The sequence below is a fragment of the Buteo buteo genome, chromosome 2, assembly GCF_964188355.1.
Source record: "Buteo buteo chromosome 2, bButBut1.hap1.1, whole genome shotgun sequence".
NCBI classification, from domain to species: Eukaryota; Metazoa; Chordata; class Aves; order Accipitriformes; family Accipitridae; genus Buteo; species Buteo buteo.
In genome coordinates this window covers 50753226-50769663 of record NC_134172.1, presented here as the reverse complement: position 1 = coordinate 50769663, position 16438 = coordinate 50753226, and the positions used below count along the sequence as shown (strand labels likewise).

The 16438-nt window shown below is 40.4% G+C and overlaps 1 protein-coding gene across 3 annotated transcripts in view; it reads left to right on the top strand.

The window, feature by feature from the left end:
* The window catches only part of GLI3 (GLI family zinc finger 3), a 216133-nt gene that overhangs the window by 140049 nt on the left and 59646 nt on the right, over nucleotides 1-16438 (top strand). For all 3 annotated transcript variants that reach the window (XM_075054424.1, XM_075054405.1, XM_075054415.1), the window contains exons 5-7: nucleotides 1432-1637; nucleotides 6694-6840; nucleotides 14516-14717. In XM_075054424.1, coding sequence (XP_074910525.1) covers nucleotides 1432-1637; nucleotides 6694-6840; nucleotides 14516-14717 — 555 coding nt within the window. The remainder of the gene's footprint in view (nucleotides 1-1431; nucleotides 1638-6693; nucleotides 6841-14515; nucleotides 14718-16438) is intronic.

The following is a 16438-nucleotide window of genomic DNA, read 5'->3' as shown; positions in this document are numbered from 1 at the left end:
GGGCAAGAAACACAAAAAAGCCAAATAGGGAAGGGAAAAGAGGGAGAAAAGCACGACAGGAAAAATCTTGGTTCCCCAGATTTTATGAGCCCTCATGGATTTTGTGGTAGGGAAGCCAGCATTGCGTTAGGAATGCATAACTTTGATCTTTATCCCGCTTATACTCTAGCATTTCCGAGCTGATGGCAGGACAGAATTGGCTCCTATGTAATATTCTGTTCTGTTGGCCTTTTAGGTGACAACAACTATGTCCATTGATCATGGTATGTGTATGTTAAAGGAAAAAAGATACATTTCTTGTTTTATTATTCTTTGTAAGCCAGCAGCATCAAAGGAACAGGCTGCCCTCACTGCTCTCACAGCTGCTGCCTGTGTCTGTGCTGTATATATGCTAAATTAATTGGAAAAACAGGGACAAAAAGGCATTTAGTTCAGGTCAACCAGTTGGACTACAGCAAGTGCATGACAGGCTTAATCATTGTCTTTTGCCAAAGAGCAGGTTGGCAAGGGCAGGCACTCCAACCCCTTCTGATGAAATTTGGACTTTTTCCAGTGCCTTTGGAGGCAGGATGCTGTGAGAGAAAGGTCTCCATGCAGAGCCTGGACGCTGTCATATCGACAGGGTGGGATGATGGGGAGAGTTATGGCAGGTTATTTATCTTTTGTCAGCTGTGAACTGGCCTTTCAGCCTTGGTTCATCATACACATAGCCTAAGAAGGCACCACAGCTCTCCTTTCACAAGAATGAGGTAGTTAATTAATGTGGTCTTGTTAAAGGCATTGGTCTCTGGTGCTATGCTAAAAACAAACATATGCATCTTTTTCCTTTGCCACCAAGTTTTCTGCATCTTTCATGGGAAGGGACATCAGCAAAAAAATGCTCCAAAAGACCCAGCTGTCTTAATGGCTTACAAAGTTTGGGTCTTCTGAAATGAATTCTGTATAAATGTGCAATCTTGCACTTTCAGGAAGAATAAGCAGGCAAATGAAGGGAGTGGGCACAGTGTAGCTCTCAAAACTCTGTTTTCCAATAGTCATGTGGTTTTGAAGATGCAAATGATTCAGCATGTCAGTATGTTTTCCATGTTGCAGCAAGAATTAATTTGTGCTATATAGGGTGCATATTTCACACTAATTAAAGTGATTTTCTGCTGAACTCCATTGGGAATGGGTATTAAGGGATGTAAAGATTAAACCAAATATAAACTTATGGTAAAGTTGGTCAGAGAAATGTTGCTAATAATGGGTACAGAGAAGAATTCATTTCCTATCCTTTTGCTTTCCAGGCAGTTGACTTCAGTGGAAGTTATTACATGTGCAACCCAGTTGTTGTTCTTCAAGAAATGAATGTGTTACCTTTACAGTATTTTTCTTTATCGTATAGATAACCTGGATGGTTTTTTATTTGTTTTTCTTTCTTTTTTCTTCCAGGCCTTCTGCCTTATCTAGTAGCCCAACATACTCGGAGCTTCCGTTCCTTAGAATTTCCCCGCACCGAAATCCTGCTGCAACATCAGAGTCTCCCTTCAGCACCCCACACCCATACATTAACCCCTACATGGACTACATCAGGTCCCTGCACAGCAGCCCATCCCTCTCCATGATCTCAGCAGCCCGTGGACTCAGCCCAACAGACGGTGGGTTAAGACAGGCTTCCTGTTTTCTGTCATTGTAGCAACTTAATATTATATTAATCTTGTCAGCATTTTTTCCCCCTTGTTCAAAGCAGCTTCAGCAGGTTTGTCAGACATATTCATTATGTCATAAATGTTTCAATACTTCATCAGCCGATCACGGCTCATTTGTACATCTCACAAATGTTGAAACTTCAGGGAGAAGAGGAAAAAAAAAGCCCTGCCTCATTCAAAATTTAAGCTGGAAGGGTGGTGTATGTCTTGTGATATCTTTTGTTTGTGGAGCTGACCCAGGGTGTGATTCTGATCTCCTAAGGAATCCGCTGTATCTGCACTGAATCTAGCCAGATTCTTCATGAGTGTACCTCAGTGTATAACCATGGAGTTCTTCAGGTGCGAAAGGCTTGTTAATTAAAATAGTATTTTCAATCATGTAAAGCATGCACTGACTTGTTACATTTAGTCAATAGTTCTGTTAAAGTTATGTAGAATTATTTCGGTTTACCCTAGCCAATGATATGGCCAAATGAAATGATGCTGATACAGAAGAAGGGGCTGGTGATCAGGACTGGCCCCTTTAGTTTAAATGGTGGGCAGTATACTTGAAATACCAATGCTTTAGGTCTTGGTGTGACCATGGCTATTACTTTCCAGGTTATTTGGGTTGAAGTGAACACCTGCAATCGCTCTTGTCATTATTCTGGCACATTTCCTATTCATTTCAATGGGAATTTTGCTGAAGTGAGCAATGAATAGAGTTGCAGAAAGGCTCAGTCTTGTTAGCAATGTGTTTTTCTCTAATAGAGTAAGCAGTCTGACATTTCAGAATTGTAGCATTTGCTGAAGAGAGCTAAAATATAACATACTCGGAAACATGTATGTAGTGAAAATAATTAAACTATTATTTTAACTATGGGAAAGATCTTCCCCTGTATGCAGAAACTTACCAAACGGAGTTAAACTGCCTTTAGCTGAATTTGAAAAATGAGCAGTGCACCCTATCCAAACGGATAACTAATTAATCCTCGCTTATAAGAACATATAACTTTACGGTTAATCCATTAGTTATGGGCACATATTCTTATGAGAATAAATTTTAATGACCTGTTGTCAGTCAAGGTATGTGGCATGCACGTAGGGCTTTCCTAGCAGCACTTTGCATGTTGTATGAATGCTTGCTAATTCTACCCTTTTTATTTTAGCCAAAGTATTAAAAAAAATATTTTGAAGAAACAATTTGAATGCTCAGAAATACATATTTTGACTCAAGGAGCTTTGGAGCTTTTGATACAGGAAAAACATGATAGAGCTGTAATGTAATGGCATAAATTGGGAAAACTCTTCCTATGTATATTTGGGTTTTTCACATAAACTAATATGCAGAACACTTTACTATCTTTCCTTCAATAATTTTCAGATCACATTCCTGCAGAATTTCATTTATGCTTAAGGTGTGCTCCAGTTGCACATACAAAGAAGAGAGGGAAGGAAACCACGTATTACACAACCATGTGACATTAACCTGTGTATGTTCTTGGTCTCAGGTACACAACGCTGAATTCACTTGCATATGCGTAGGCACATAGTGCTATCTGAGATGCACTAGGGTGTCTGACCTGGCACCCAGCTGACACTCCAGAAAGGCAGAGATCTCCTAGAAGTGCTTTGCTGTATTCACCAGGCCAGTGGTAATCTCTCTGAAACTCTAGGATGTCCTAGGGTAGAATTTGGGTTCAGATTCTGACATCTAAATTTAGGTCTCTACAGTATAGAAATCTGTCTGTGATCTTGGTGTGCTGTTTTGCCATTATAGTCCAGTGAGTTCTAGGTAGGGCAGCCAGGGGAGCCTTGGAGAACTATTCACTTCACCCAAATACAGACACTTGCACGTTACCAGCTGAGTCTGGAGCGCTGTCGTAACTATGATGGTGCGAAGATTCATCTGTCTACAGTGTAGGTGTTTGGTGTCAGTTCAGGTCTGTGAAATACCTTGCCTCAACTCCAGCTGCCACCTCAGAAAGGCATTTTTCTCTTCTGAGGCCTGTCTTATACCTGCCAGCCTCATGTAGGTGGCTTGGATACCCACGGGCTTTCAGATGGCACGAGACACTCAGGTGTGGACAACACAGTTGAGTACACTCTGTCTTAATGCTCATCCCCTGAGCTTTGGTTGTTGACTGTATACACAACCTTAACCTTTCATAAGTACAAGCTAAACTTACTAGCTTAAGCTTCTTTCTTTGGGTTTTAAACAAATACATGTTACTTCTTGTTTCCTCTAGGCTCACAGCTCATCTTTGATCAGTTACCACAGCCCAGGTGTTGAGCAGCACCTCGTGAAAATACACTAAGTTGATTGAAGCATTGGAGATATAGTTTGTTGTGCGATCAGTCAAGTATACAATGAAATGGTTTTTTCAGTTGTAGGTTCTTGGGATCAGATAGTCCAAGTCATGGCTTGGGCACTACTAAAATGCAAATAAAAAACCCCTGTGATTTAAAGGGGTATATACATATAATGCACTAATGATATAATGGACATCATGGCTTAAGTTGTGTAGCATTTGAACTATGAAAACTTCGAAGTTGTTGTTCTTCTGAAAGTCATAGCAAGATTTCTCTTGCTACCCTAATTGCTTTAGGCCAGTTAGATAATTAGGTCAGTGTACTATTGGGCTTGGTCTGTCGACTCACAGATCTGGGGATGGCCAGGAGCCAAAACAATCTGGAACATAATGAAGAGCAGTTTCATGTTCACTGCAAGTTTTGCCAGCTGTAATTAATGACTGCCACAGCAGCAGCAATGGTAGAGTGTCTTCTGTCTTGTCTCTTCACCTTACCCAGTAGAATTGGTGGGCCGGGAGTGGCCAAGAACTCCTGAGAAACACAGAGGGTTTGGGACAGGGGTAAGAATTGAGTTGTTGGTGTGTGTAAAGCAGACTGCTCAAATGAAGCTCGGCAGTGCCCACAATGCAGAAGCAAATGCCTCCCCTTGTAAAAAAAGCTTCGGACAAAGCTGAAGCTACCCAGGAATAAACAGGAGAAAATTCAGGGCTGCAGGCCTTCCTGTTCACCCTTCATTTACCCTTCAAGCAATACATCATTTAGTAGGCTAATTTTTTATGTTTGAAGAAGGTAGTAAAGAATGATCTTTAAAGAGCACCAGAGCATTTCTCAGCATATGGAACATTTAGTAATGCAATTATGTGCTCACTATGTTTTCTGCAGCAGTTCATTTTAACGTTTGCATCCAATGTTATTGTTAGTTAACCCAGACACTTATGTCAGAAAGCTCAGGAAGTATTTTAAGTGTGTCTGGAAAGATACAATGATTACCTACTACTGTGAAACTTTTAAAATCAGTGATTCAGTGTGAGTTACTCCTCTTTTAAAATTTGGTCTGAATATTTTTCTTGCCATTTCACAGAAAGTGGTGGGGGCTGAAGTAGATTATATTTAATTGAGAAATCAGTTTGTAATTTGGAAAAAATACCAATAACCTTTAATTTATCTTAGCTCGTTTTTTATGCCATTCCTGTTCCTGTTTGATGTACTTTTATTTTTCTGAACCTTTCCTGAAATTAGTTATATTTAACATTATAACATCAAAAGCACATTCTTCCATTTTCTTTGGTAAAAATAAAGACGGATTATACACTTTAGAAATCTGTTGCTGAATAAACTTTTCTCCAAACTCCAATGACATGTTTATCTCCTTTTAGTGTCAGTGTCAATTCTTTGCTTCTAAGGTTTGCATTTAGGATCTGATTCTCTTAATGTAAACATAAATTATCCTTTTTAGTAATACTGTGTAAGTAACAACATTCAGGTTAAGTTGGTAATTCAGAGAATTTCAGCTTAAAATTTTGTTTCCATTCAAGATTAAGTTGCTGGGATCAAAGAAAAATATCATTAAATAATATGAAAGAATATAAAAATAATCTGTTGAGGTATAGCCCATTAATCTAAGGAACTTGGAAGTGTTTTAGGCAAACTTACATACTATCTTCTGGTGAACAGAGTATAAGGAAATTTCAACTGTTTTGCAAGTGGGACAAGTAGAGAGCAGAGAGGAAGGCTGCTCACCTCAGGTCACATTGCAAGTCAGAGTCAGGATCAAGGGGGTGGAGCTCAGCTTATTTTATGAGTACTTCTCACACAAGCCCATGAAACAACCCTCTACCTACTGTAGCATCTGAAGCCTGCTGAGATGAGATGATACTAAAATTATGTGGATTTTTGTGTTTGTCTGGAGTTACCCATTAGTTGATGGCATGCTTGAAAACTGCAGGGGAACAGAAAGCTCATGTATTATTTTTACAGGAGAGAAAGACTAATATAAGTCAGTATCAGAGGACTGCATCGCTTATGATCTCACTGACGGAATGTAGAGCCTATCTGGTCTGTGGTTTTGACTCTGCAAACATGCTCATGTGTCAAGTACACATATATGAATTTTGAAGGGTGGGATGGCCACATTCATTGACTTCAGTCTGTTCTCCCAGAAAACTGCCCCTATGTTATTCATGGACAACTAGTATTTGTCCTGAGAACATGCTTTGTCCTCATTTACTCCTAAACTTATACATAAACTGCCACTGTGAGCAAAAATCTTCTTGTCCTCTAAGCAGACTCCAGAAACTTGTAGGCTTATGAAAGTTCAGCCACATTGTTACCTTAGAGATGGAGTCCTTTGGGCCATGGATAAGGTAAATAGGAATAAAGCTCTAGAAAGGTTTTCCTGCTTTTTTATGTCAGTAAATAAATTATACTAGTTTCCATTGCTGTCAGCCTGTCACTTCTTGAGTCACTTAATAATAAATACAAAAATATGAGATCACTGAGCTCATTAATATTTTATGCCTTGCTGTTTCTTGAATGGTGTCTTTGCAGTATCATTGGTTGAAATACATTGACTGGTGGTGGCATACTGCAGACATTGCATTATATTAAAAAATAAACAAGCTGTTTTAATAGCCAGAGAAACCAGCAATGTGATAAAACTTTCCTTCCTGTTTATCTTACGTCATTAACGGTCCTTTTTATGTTGTGTTTTTAGCTCCACATGCTGGCGTCAGTCCAGCTGAATATTATCATCAGATGGCTCTGTTGGCAGGCCAGCGCAGCCCATATGCAGACATCATTCCTTCAGGTGCCACTGCAGGAGCTGGTGCTTTTCATATGGAGTATCTTCACGCCATGGATAGTAAGTGACATTTTCTAGAAATATAGACAGTTCTACAAAGGGAACTACGTGAGTTGTTCCTGGTCTGACCCAAAAGGCGTCCACGCAGACAGAGAAGTGGGAGTCAACATAAGCCTCCTCATGAGGCTGGAGGGCCAAAGCATTGATTGCCAAATGTACAAGGGTTACATCAAGTCTGAGAGTAAACTTTGAAAGTAAGTAGGGAGAGGAACAGGACTGCTCCTGAAAACAGGTTATAAATTTTATTTCCAGCAGGGCTTGAGTGCTTTTGAAAATGTCCTTTTCTATTCACAATCAGTAACTCACTTTCATCATTAGGGTGAGTATTTCCCTGATGAGCTCCCTGTTAATAAAAAGTTTACATCTGTTTTTCTGTGAGGAGAGCGTGCTCCCCTCGTTTTCAGAGAGTGTTAGCCATCCTTACAAGTTGTGTATCATATACCGATAGACTTTGAAACCACTTCTAAGGAGAAGCAGTTTGCTGAATTCTGAAGGATCCTGACTTAGTTTTCCCTAATATTAATAGCCTTCTTTTCCCACTTCAGCATCTTTCAGACATCTAATCTGTCTCCATTTCTCTAGTGAAGGAGGAAAAGAGAGCACCCCATTCCAAACTGCTCACTACTGCTGCTTTTGATCAGCCAGAAGGGATTATGCAGACCATTCGCCTCTGGTCATAAGATGCTTACATGCTTTTTGGGATGTACTTGGTTCCTTCCAACAAGGGAAATAAAAGGTGGTGACTGTTGACTCTTGCTTGAAAGTATGAGCAACACAATAGCGTTAGACCACCTTGTTGTCCTACAGCTTTTTAAAATCTTTGTTAGCATGAAGTTTCTCTTCCCTGCTGTTGGCTGCATACCATAGCTGTGGATCTCAAGGAGTGTGGGATTTGGGAGATTCAACTCTGGAATGCATGAGAATATGGATAGCTACCCCTGCATAACACATGCCAGGGAGCGTGAAGTAGTTGACTGACCAACAATTTTTACAAGAATCAGGCAAGACAGATAGTTGTGGAACTGGGCAGGGAAACTATTTTCATTCTGTTATCTTGATAGTGAAGGATTTTTAAATTCAGTTTCTGTTACCAGTCTCACTGCACTGGTAGCATGCATAGGGATTTTACAGTAATGTAACATACCTTGAACCCACTTCAGAAACAAACCCACGTAAGTAGTCTGGACTAAAATCAGAAATTACTGTGCAGGCTTCAGTGCTTGAAAGCTTAAGAATATGATACCTCCTGATTTGGATTTTGAGGGGAATAGGGAGAGATGAGGTATACTGCTAATGCATTTGATGCATATTAATAATATCTTGCAGAATGGAAACTCTTTTATGCATGGTTCAGGTAATGTAGATCTGCTGCTATGTTCCAGTTGCGAGGACAAATCCCCAGCTTGTATGAATGGACATGATTTCATTGAAGTAAAAGGATCATAGAATCATAGAATAGTTTCCATTGGAAGGGACCTTTAAAGGTCATCTTGTCCAAACCCGCCTGCAATGAGCAGGGATATTTTATGCTTTCAATGTTTTTGGTTTCTATTGGGAGAGAGTTTCGGAATGTGTGTAGGTAGCAGTAGCAAACCACATATTTGGATGTAGACTTGATTGAATGGGTCTGTTCAGTCTATAGGAAGATAGATACCCAGATGTATGCCAGAAAACTTAAGAAAAACAGAAGACATTGCAGTACTCATACAAATAATGACATTTGCATAAAGGACCTTCATGTGTTAGTAGAGATTGTGTATGTGTTAATCTACATAGAATTACAGCTTTTGCATCCCAAGAATTTTATTACTTCTTAAGGGAAAATGTTTTGACCTTTGCCCATAACTTCAGCCCATTCATAAAAGGTACCCAACAGTATCTCTAATAAGGATATTTGCTGTCACCAGGTTTAGCTACAATATATTTGAAATGCACTCTTTAATTGTTTTGTGTTTGTTTTTAAAAATTAAGATCACACATTTCAGATTCATTATAGCAGCAACTTTTCAATTAGGGATTATTTCAGAGTTAAAGACAAAAAATGTGTAGCACTATTATGCAAATGGGTTATTTTTAAACAGTAAATAGAGAATTAAAATAAGAATGAATCCTAGTAGGGTCACTCAGCTCACCTTCTATATTTGATGAGAATGTGTTTAGTCAGGCAATAGCTGCTTTTATCTAAATAGAGTATGAAGTTACCCTTTTACTTTGTAAAAACTAATTAAAACTATCTTAACTTGCATGGATATACAGTAAATTAATTGTCATTAAGTAGGAATCTGAATGTCCTATCATTCATCATGCTAAAGAAAACCCCTTTCTTCTTTGTCAGAATTTTAGATTAGAAACAAGAACAAAACAATTAGCAGGAAGCCGATATTAAGACTTTTTTAAAAAAAACCAATAAGAATGTCCCTGTTTGCGTTTAATAACAAAGTACAGCAATGCCATTTGTTTGGATTGTTCTTCTTAAGGGTTTGTATGGTGATCTTAAAAGTACTCTTTCACCTTTGCCCAGTCTTGTCAAAGGAAACAGAAGAGAGATTGGTAGTTTCCCTCATTATCTGCTATCAAGTTCTGAGCAAGTTGACTCAACTCTCTCAAAGACTACTGCTCATTTATTCCACACAACAACCAAATAGATACAAGCAGGACATTGTTCTTCTGTGAAGCAAGTCTGTCTCCTAATTATGTGTTTGTACAGCATCTAGCACAGTAATTTGGCATCTCTACCCTCTCCTGTAGTACGTATAATAATGCCAACACCAGCATGCACTGGGCTGAAAAGCATGTTACATACAGTTTGTGCAGTTTTGGGCCTTTTGTTTTGCTCTGTGGTGCTGGAAAACTGATTTCAAAATGGGGATGATATGAGTGGGAGAAGCATTAATCAGAAAGTTAGATCTTGGCTAAAGAGCAGTAGACTTCTTGAAGCTCTGAACTTCACTGTCCATGAACTGTCTAATATATTGTGGAAGAATACGGCCAAGATTTTCTATGCTTGATTGTCATTTTTCCTCATCCTGTCCTGTGTGGCATGAAAAGTGGACCAGAATTTTCTTTGCTGCTATGAAGCTTTTCTACAGTTTTGGTGGCCAGAATCCCTGACCAAGTCTTCCGATCTTCTTGCTTGATCTAAAAGGGTCAGATGTGCTACCTTTAAGTATAACATCAAAATAACCAGGGGACAGTATCACAGTAGCAGCAACTGAAATTCCTTGTTGTGGCTGTAAAGATACTGTGTGCCAGAACTGTCGTAAGCACTTGAAAAATTCCAAAAATCACAGCCTTTTGGGTTTGATACCTCCATTTTTCACTTGGGGAGTATGTTTTACTCTGCTTCTGAATGGTGTTCAGTAGAAAGACAAGCATGTTCCCTGAGGCCACTAGATTGACCCTGAGAGTATTAATATTCTCACTCTGATTAACTTTTGCCTATGTTCACTCAGAATGGGAGGTTTTTCTTTTTCAAAGGTATTCAGCATTGACCTACCCCTTTGGCATTAGAGACACTGATAGGAACCCAACTGATGTAAAGAATTTGGCCAGCCTGAAGAGTTAAGGCTGAAGAGTTAAGCCAATGTGAGAAGCTTTGGATTGGGTTTGACTTCTGATTTTCAGGCACAGTTGGGGAATGAGGGTGGAGTAGCAAAGCCATTCCTTTTCCTCTTATACTGATGACAGACTTACCATTTTGAAAACTAAGACAAAAATTATGACAAACTTTCATGAAGTGAAAAGAAAGTTTACACATCTGTGAGTAGAAACTGGAAGGAAAAGAAAGAAAGAAAAAAAAGCTTTAATGTAAAAACAAAATCAAACTTCCCATGTTCACAGCCTTCAACAAAAACTAGTGCCTGAGACAAGTTCAGAGAAGTTTGATTTAAAGGGATGGAATAAATGATACATGTCTGAAGATTGCCTTATAAATGATTAAGCAATGCTAAAAACTTCAACTCAGAAATCAAATTCATGGGCAAATTTGCTGGATGGCATATTCCATTTTTGAAATTTATGATGTAGACAGATATCTGTTATTTTAGAATTGATCTCCACCCGAGGAATAAGATCTTTTCTTCTGACACCTGATGGATTTTTTTTGTCGGCACACTCAAGTCTTTACTATCAACTACTGACTTTTTATTACTATAACGTCTACTCCAAAAAGGGGACATTCCTAAACAAATCTTCACTGTCAGCTTCCATTTGCATGTTTTGCCAAAGCTGATGGGTTTTTTTCACCACTTGCACAGAGGTAAATGGATTTTTAGTGAATCAGTGCTCCTGCATTTTTTGGTTTTAAAGCATTATTGAGCAGGGAATGTAATGCTTCAGTGGGAGAACACTGTGAGCAGATGAACATCTCAAATTCCCAAATAAATATTGAAGTGTTTGTTTTTAAAATAAATGCCTGCGTAAGGCTGAGAAGTTTGGTTCAGAATATTCAGAGGCACTGGCGAATTGTGACCTATTCCTTTTTATAGTAATATACTAACTAAGACTGATGTTATGCTAAATGAATGGTTTAGAAAATGTCCTGCAGCGTAACCAGTGGTCAGCTCATGCTTAAGACTTTTTAGGCATGTGAAACCTAATTAAACCACGATGATCTGAAAAAACAGTAATTCCATTTAATTGTATTTTCAATTTTGAAAGTCGTGACCTCCCTTGAACCGAATCCCCTTCTCCTGTGGTCAGACTCTGTAGAGCTCTTGCCCAGCCTCAGCCATTGGCTCCTGCTGTGAAGCAGAAATATTCTCTTTTTGCAGGAGACTGTTGGCCCTTAGGAGGTTGTTCCCATCCCAGGTAGATGGAGGGGACTGCCGAATTCCCAGATCTAGGTGAGGCTTGAAACAGGCGCTGCCTGGAGGGGAAGAGGAGGCCTGAGACTGCTGCGTGGTGTGGCTGAAGCCCTCCTGTGTGATCTGTCAAGGTGACCGTGCTTCTCTTCAAGATCATAAGAGCTTTGAACAGTTGTCGGTAATGCTTGTTCCATCCTCTCTGAAATGCAGGAGTACCAACGAGTCCACTCAGGCGGTTGGGGCACAGAAAATAAATGGTGTCTAATTGCAGAGGCAGCAAAACATAACTGTCGTCTCCTGTTTTTATTGCCCAGTCTAGCTTCAAAAGAGAGATGCTCGGGTGCTAGCATTCTTAACAGTTCCTCCACTTTTTTGATCAAACCTATGCACCCCCTCTCTAGTTAGCATCAGTAGCCATCAGTCCATGTTTAGCAGGCTTGTAATGAATTTCTCAAATAAGTGGCAATCCCTTTGCAGTTTTGCAGATTCAAAACTGGACTTCAGATCCGTAAGAAGTAGTTTTTCTAAAATGTTTCTCCTGGAAATCATACTTGAAACTGTTCATACATGGCCATCAGTAGCACATGGTGACTCTTAGTTGTAAACACAGAAATTTAACTAGGTCTTGCTTATCAAAAGAGAGGAAGCTGTGCTTGTCCACTCTGAGCATCTCTGCTGCCTTCTTGCTCACATGATGAGGTCTCTGCCCATCAGTTTGAGGAAAACAGGGGGTTTGTAATTATGTTCACATGACTGCAAACTGTTGCTGTCATATATAGCACACCATTAGGATGACTGGTAGTAACACAGAATACTGCGGTAGCAGTGCTTGAGTAACATCTAATTTTGCTGGTCAGCCAATGTCTAGCAGGTCTCCCTTGTCCCCTTCACTTGCTGTTTAACCAGGAACACCTGTACTTAGCTATCCCCTTGTAAAACCATAATAACAGAGTTTATTCACCTATAAAGCACTTGAATTGTATCCTCAGCTGAGGCAAATTATGTTACCACTAGTGACTTCAGAGGCATTGTTCTCATTCATGCTCACTGAACAGTCAGCAGAGGAGAGTTGTGGATGAAGGATGTAAGTGCAAAGTATTACTGTTTTTATTTTACCATGACATATATCTTGTATTTCCCTATTAAATATGTTGCAGCTTATAGCTGCTGATCTCTGCCTTTGAAAGACATGAAGCACAGGACTAACAAAATATCAAGCAGACACAGTACAATAGCAAGCTCATAAAAAGAGATAAAACAGTTTACATAAAATAACATGTAGTAGCTTTTAGGAAGAAATAAATGGCTATGCCTAAGTTTTAAATGATGAATCAAGAGCATGAATATTCATTGAAAGACTGAAGCAGTATGAGCTAAGGCCTATTGCAGAGAGAGAACACGAAGGAAAAACAACTCTGTATTAGCCAGATGCCAAAGAGAATTGACACACACGTTGGCTAGTTGAGGCAAATCTAAGCATAGATTAGGATAAGGACTATGGATGGAGATCTGATCACACAGTCACAGCAGCAATAAAATGGCAGCTTTTAATACCAGATGAAAATCTTGGATAGCATGCACAGAAAGAAGGGCAACCTACTCAGGTGTGTAAGGAAAATGTAATTGCAGATTCTAATCCAGCTCTGTCCTTGAGGTGAGTCTAATTGGAGTCAGTTGTGCTCTTCTCCTGGTTAATGTTAGGCACGTAAACTTAAATACCCTGCTGAAAAATGGTCCTGGACACCAAGACATGAGCAAGAATTTGGAAAGGCAGACCTATACTGGAGGCTTGTGGTCAACTGTGAATTATTAGCAAGTTACAGAGAACGTCAGGGACTCTGGGAGAACCCAAGACCTGCATGACCCTGGCTGTCAGGATCATTAGGACTCAGTCCTTTACCACAGGTTAAAGGGATTAAAAAGGTAGAAGTGACAGTACTGTTAAAGGAAATAGTTCAGTACGCAGTGGGGAAGCTAATTCTCTTCTTCTCAGTCTCAACCAAGATTGAAAATAATTAAATAAGGGGAAGAACTTTAAGGTGATATATCTTCTGTCAGGACTGCAGAGAGTTGGGATGACATGGTGAGACAGACCAGAAGAGGTAAACATTTTCAGAGCAGCACAGAAAATCTAGAAATGTAATATGTATTTATTTAAATGGTATATGTATGGTTGTCTTCTCTTTGCTGTTTCGAAAAGCTTAATCTCTAGTTTTAAAGAAATTTGGCAATTGTAGGCCCCTGTACACCCCAACACAAGAATATCACGGGATCCTGAACAAATTTGAATAAAGCGTACTGTTTCTCAGTCTAATGCTGTGAATTTGACTTCTGCTGATAGAGCTGGCCTTCATAGTATTTTTTCAGTCCTGATTTTTAGTTTTGCATCAGGTACCAACCAGGCAGAATTATGGTCAACAAAGGAAAAGCTGCCTTTTCATTTCTACACTGTATTTTACAAGTTTAGCTTTGGCTGTATGTATTAAAGTGATCCAAGTTTGGGTTTCCTGGTAGCCCAGATCTGAACCACTGTCTCATTGCTCATGGTTGAATTAATGATGTGAACGTCTAAGAAGCCATCAGATTCATAAATCACCAGAAATGAGAGGGATAACTCATAAAAGTCTTTTCCTTTTGTTTAGCAATTTATCATTTTGCTTGCACATTAATAAACAGAGCTCCCCTGAGGTAAGCCACAGGAAGATAGATTTTTCTTCCTAATTTTCCTCAATCGTAGCCAGTAGATCACAAGTGGAGAGAGTGGGCTTGTCACAGCATGTTGGTGCCTTGCGACTCCCTCTACCCATCACTGATAGCAAATAAATGCGATTAAGTACCCTGGTGGATAATTATTTGTGTTTACATAACAGGCGCCAGGTTTCCAAGTCCGAGATTGTCAGCTAGACCAAGCCGAAAGCGCACGTTGTCCATATCTCCCCTATCTGATCACAGCTTTGACCTTCAGACCATGATACGGACATCTCCAAATTCCTTGGTCACGATTCTCAATAATTCTCGTAGCAGTTCCTCAGCCAGTGGTTCGTATGGCCACTTATCTGCAAGTGCAATAAGGTAAGAATAGCATTTTCTGCCTATCTTATATATTCTCATTTGTGTGTCATACACACACATGCAAATGTGACTGTATAGTCACATCTTTAAGTAGCTGTTTTGTTTTGTGAATATGTGTATTTTGCAGTCTCTGTAATGTTTGTTCACTGGAGCTTAATTTAAAATACAAAATACTTTTTTTTCTTGCTCAGAAAGGTAACCACAAGGGACTTCTTCACATATTATTGTCCAGTGCAAGTACTTCATCTGACCAGCAGTAACAGTGTGTATATGTGTGCTAAGGAATCTGTTTTCAAAGAAGCTCTGAGATATGTTTGTGACTTAAGTCACTTGGGTTCTTCTGGCCATAGATACAATGGACAGTGAAATGTTCCCACATTACAATCATCAGAGAGTAAAGCATAGATGCGTGGTACTGTTCAATTAAAATGTTTGGCTAGAACTTAGAATCATAGAATCATTTAGGTTGGAAAAGACCTTCAAGATCAAGTCCAACCATCAACCATGCCCAGTAAACCATGTCCTGAAGTACCCCATCTACTCACTTTTTGAATACCTCCAGGGATGGTGACTCAACTGCTTCCCTGGACAGCCTATTCCAATGTCTGACAACCCTCTCAGTAAAAAAATTTTCCTAATATCTAACCTAAATCTCCCTTGCTGCAACTTGAGGCCATTTCCTCTCGTCCTGTCTCCAGCCACCTGACAGAAGAGACCAGCACCCACCTCACTGCAACCTCCTTTCAGGTAGTTGTAGAGAGAGATAAGGTCTCCCCTCAGCCTTCTCTTCTCTAGACTCAACTGCCCCAGTTCCCTCAGCTGCTCCTCATAAGACTTGTGCTCCAGGCCCCTCACCAGCTTGGTTGCCCTTCTCTGGACACGCTCCAGCAACTCAATGTCTTTCCTGTAGTGAGGGGCCCAAAACTGAATGCAGTACTCGAGGTGCGGCCTCACCAGTGCCCAGTACAGGGGAACAATCACCTCCCTGCTCCTGCTGGCCACACTATTTCTGATACAGGCCAGGATGCCGTTGGCCTTCTTGGCCACCTGGGCACGCTGCTGGCTCATATTCAGCCGGCTGTCAACCAGCACACCCAGGTCTTTCTCTGCTGGGCAGCTTTCCAGCCACTCTTCCCCAAGCCTGTGGTGCTGCATGGGGTTGCTGTGATCGAAGTGCAGGACCCGGCACTTGGCCTTGTTGAACTTCATACAATTGACCTCAGCCCATCGATCCAGCCTGTCCAGATCTCTCTGTAGAGCCTCCCTACCCTCAAGCAGATCGACCCTGCCTCCCAACTCGGTGTCGTCTGCAAACTTACTGAGGGTGCACTCAATCTCCTCATCCAAATCATTGATAAAGATATTAAACAGAACAGGGCCCAACACTGAGCCCTGGGGAACACCACTTGTGACCCGCTGCCAACTGGATTTCACCCCATTCACCACAACCCTCTGGGCTCATCCATCCATCCAGTTTTTCACCCAGTGAAGAGTACACTTGTCCAAGCCATGAGACACCAGCTTCTCAAGGAGTATGCCATGAGAGACAGTGCCAAAGGCCTTGCTGAAGTCAAGGAAGATAACACCCACAGCCTTTCCCTCATCCACTAGTTGGGTCACCTTGTCATAGAAGATCAGGTTGGTCAAGCAGGACCTGCCTTTCATAAACCCATGCTGACTGGGCCTGATCCCCTTCTTATCTTGGACTTGCCATGTGAGTG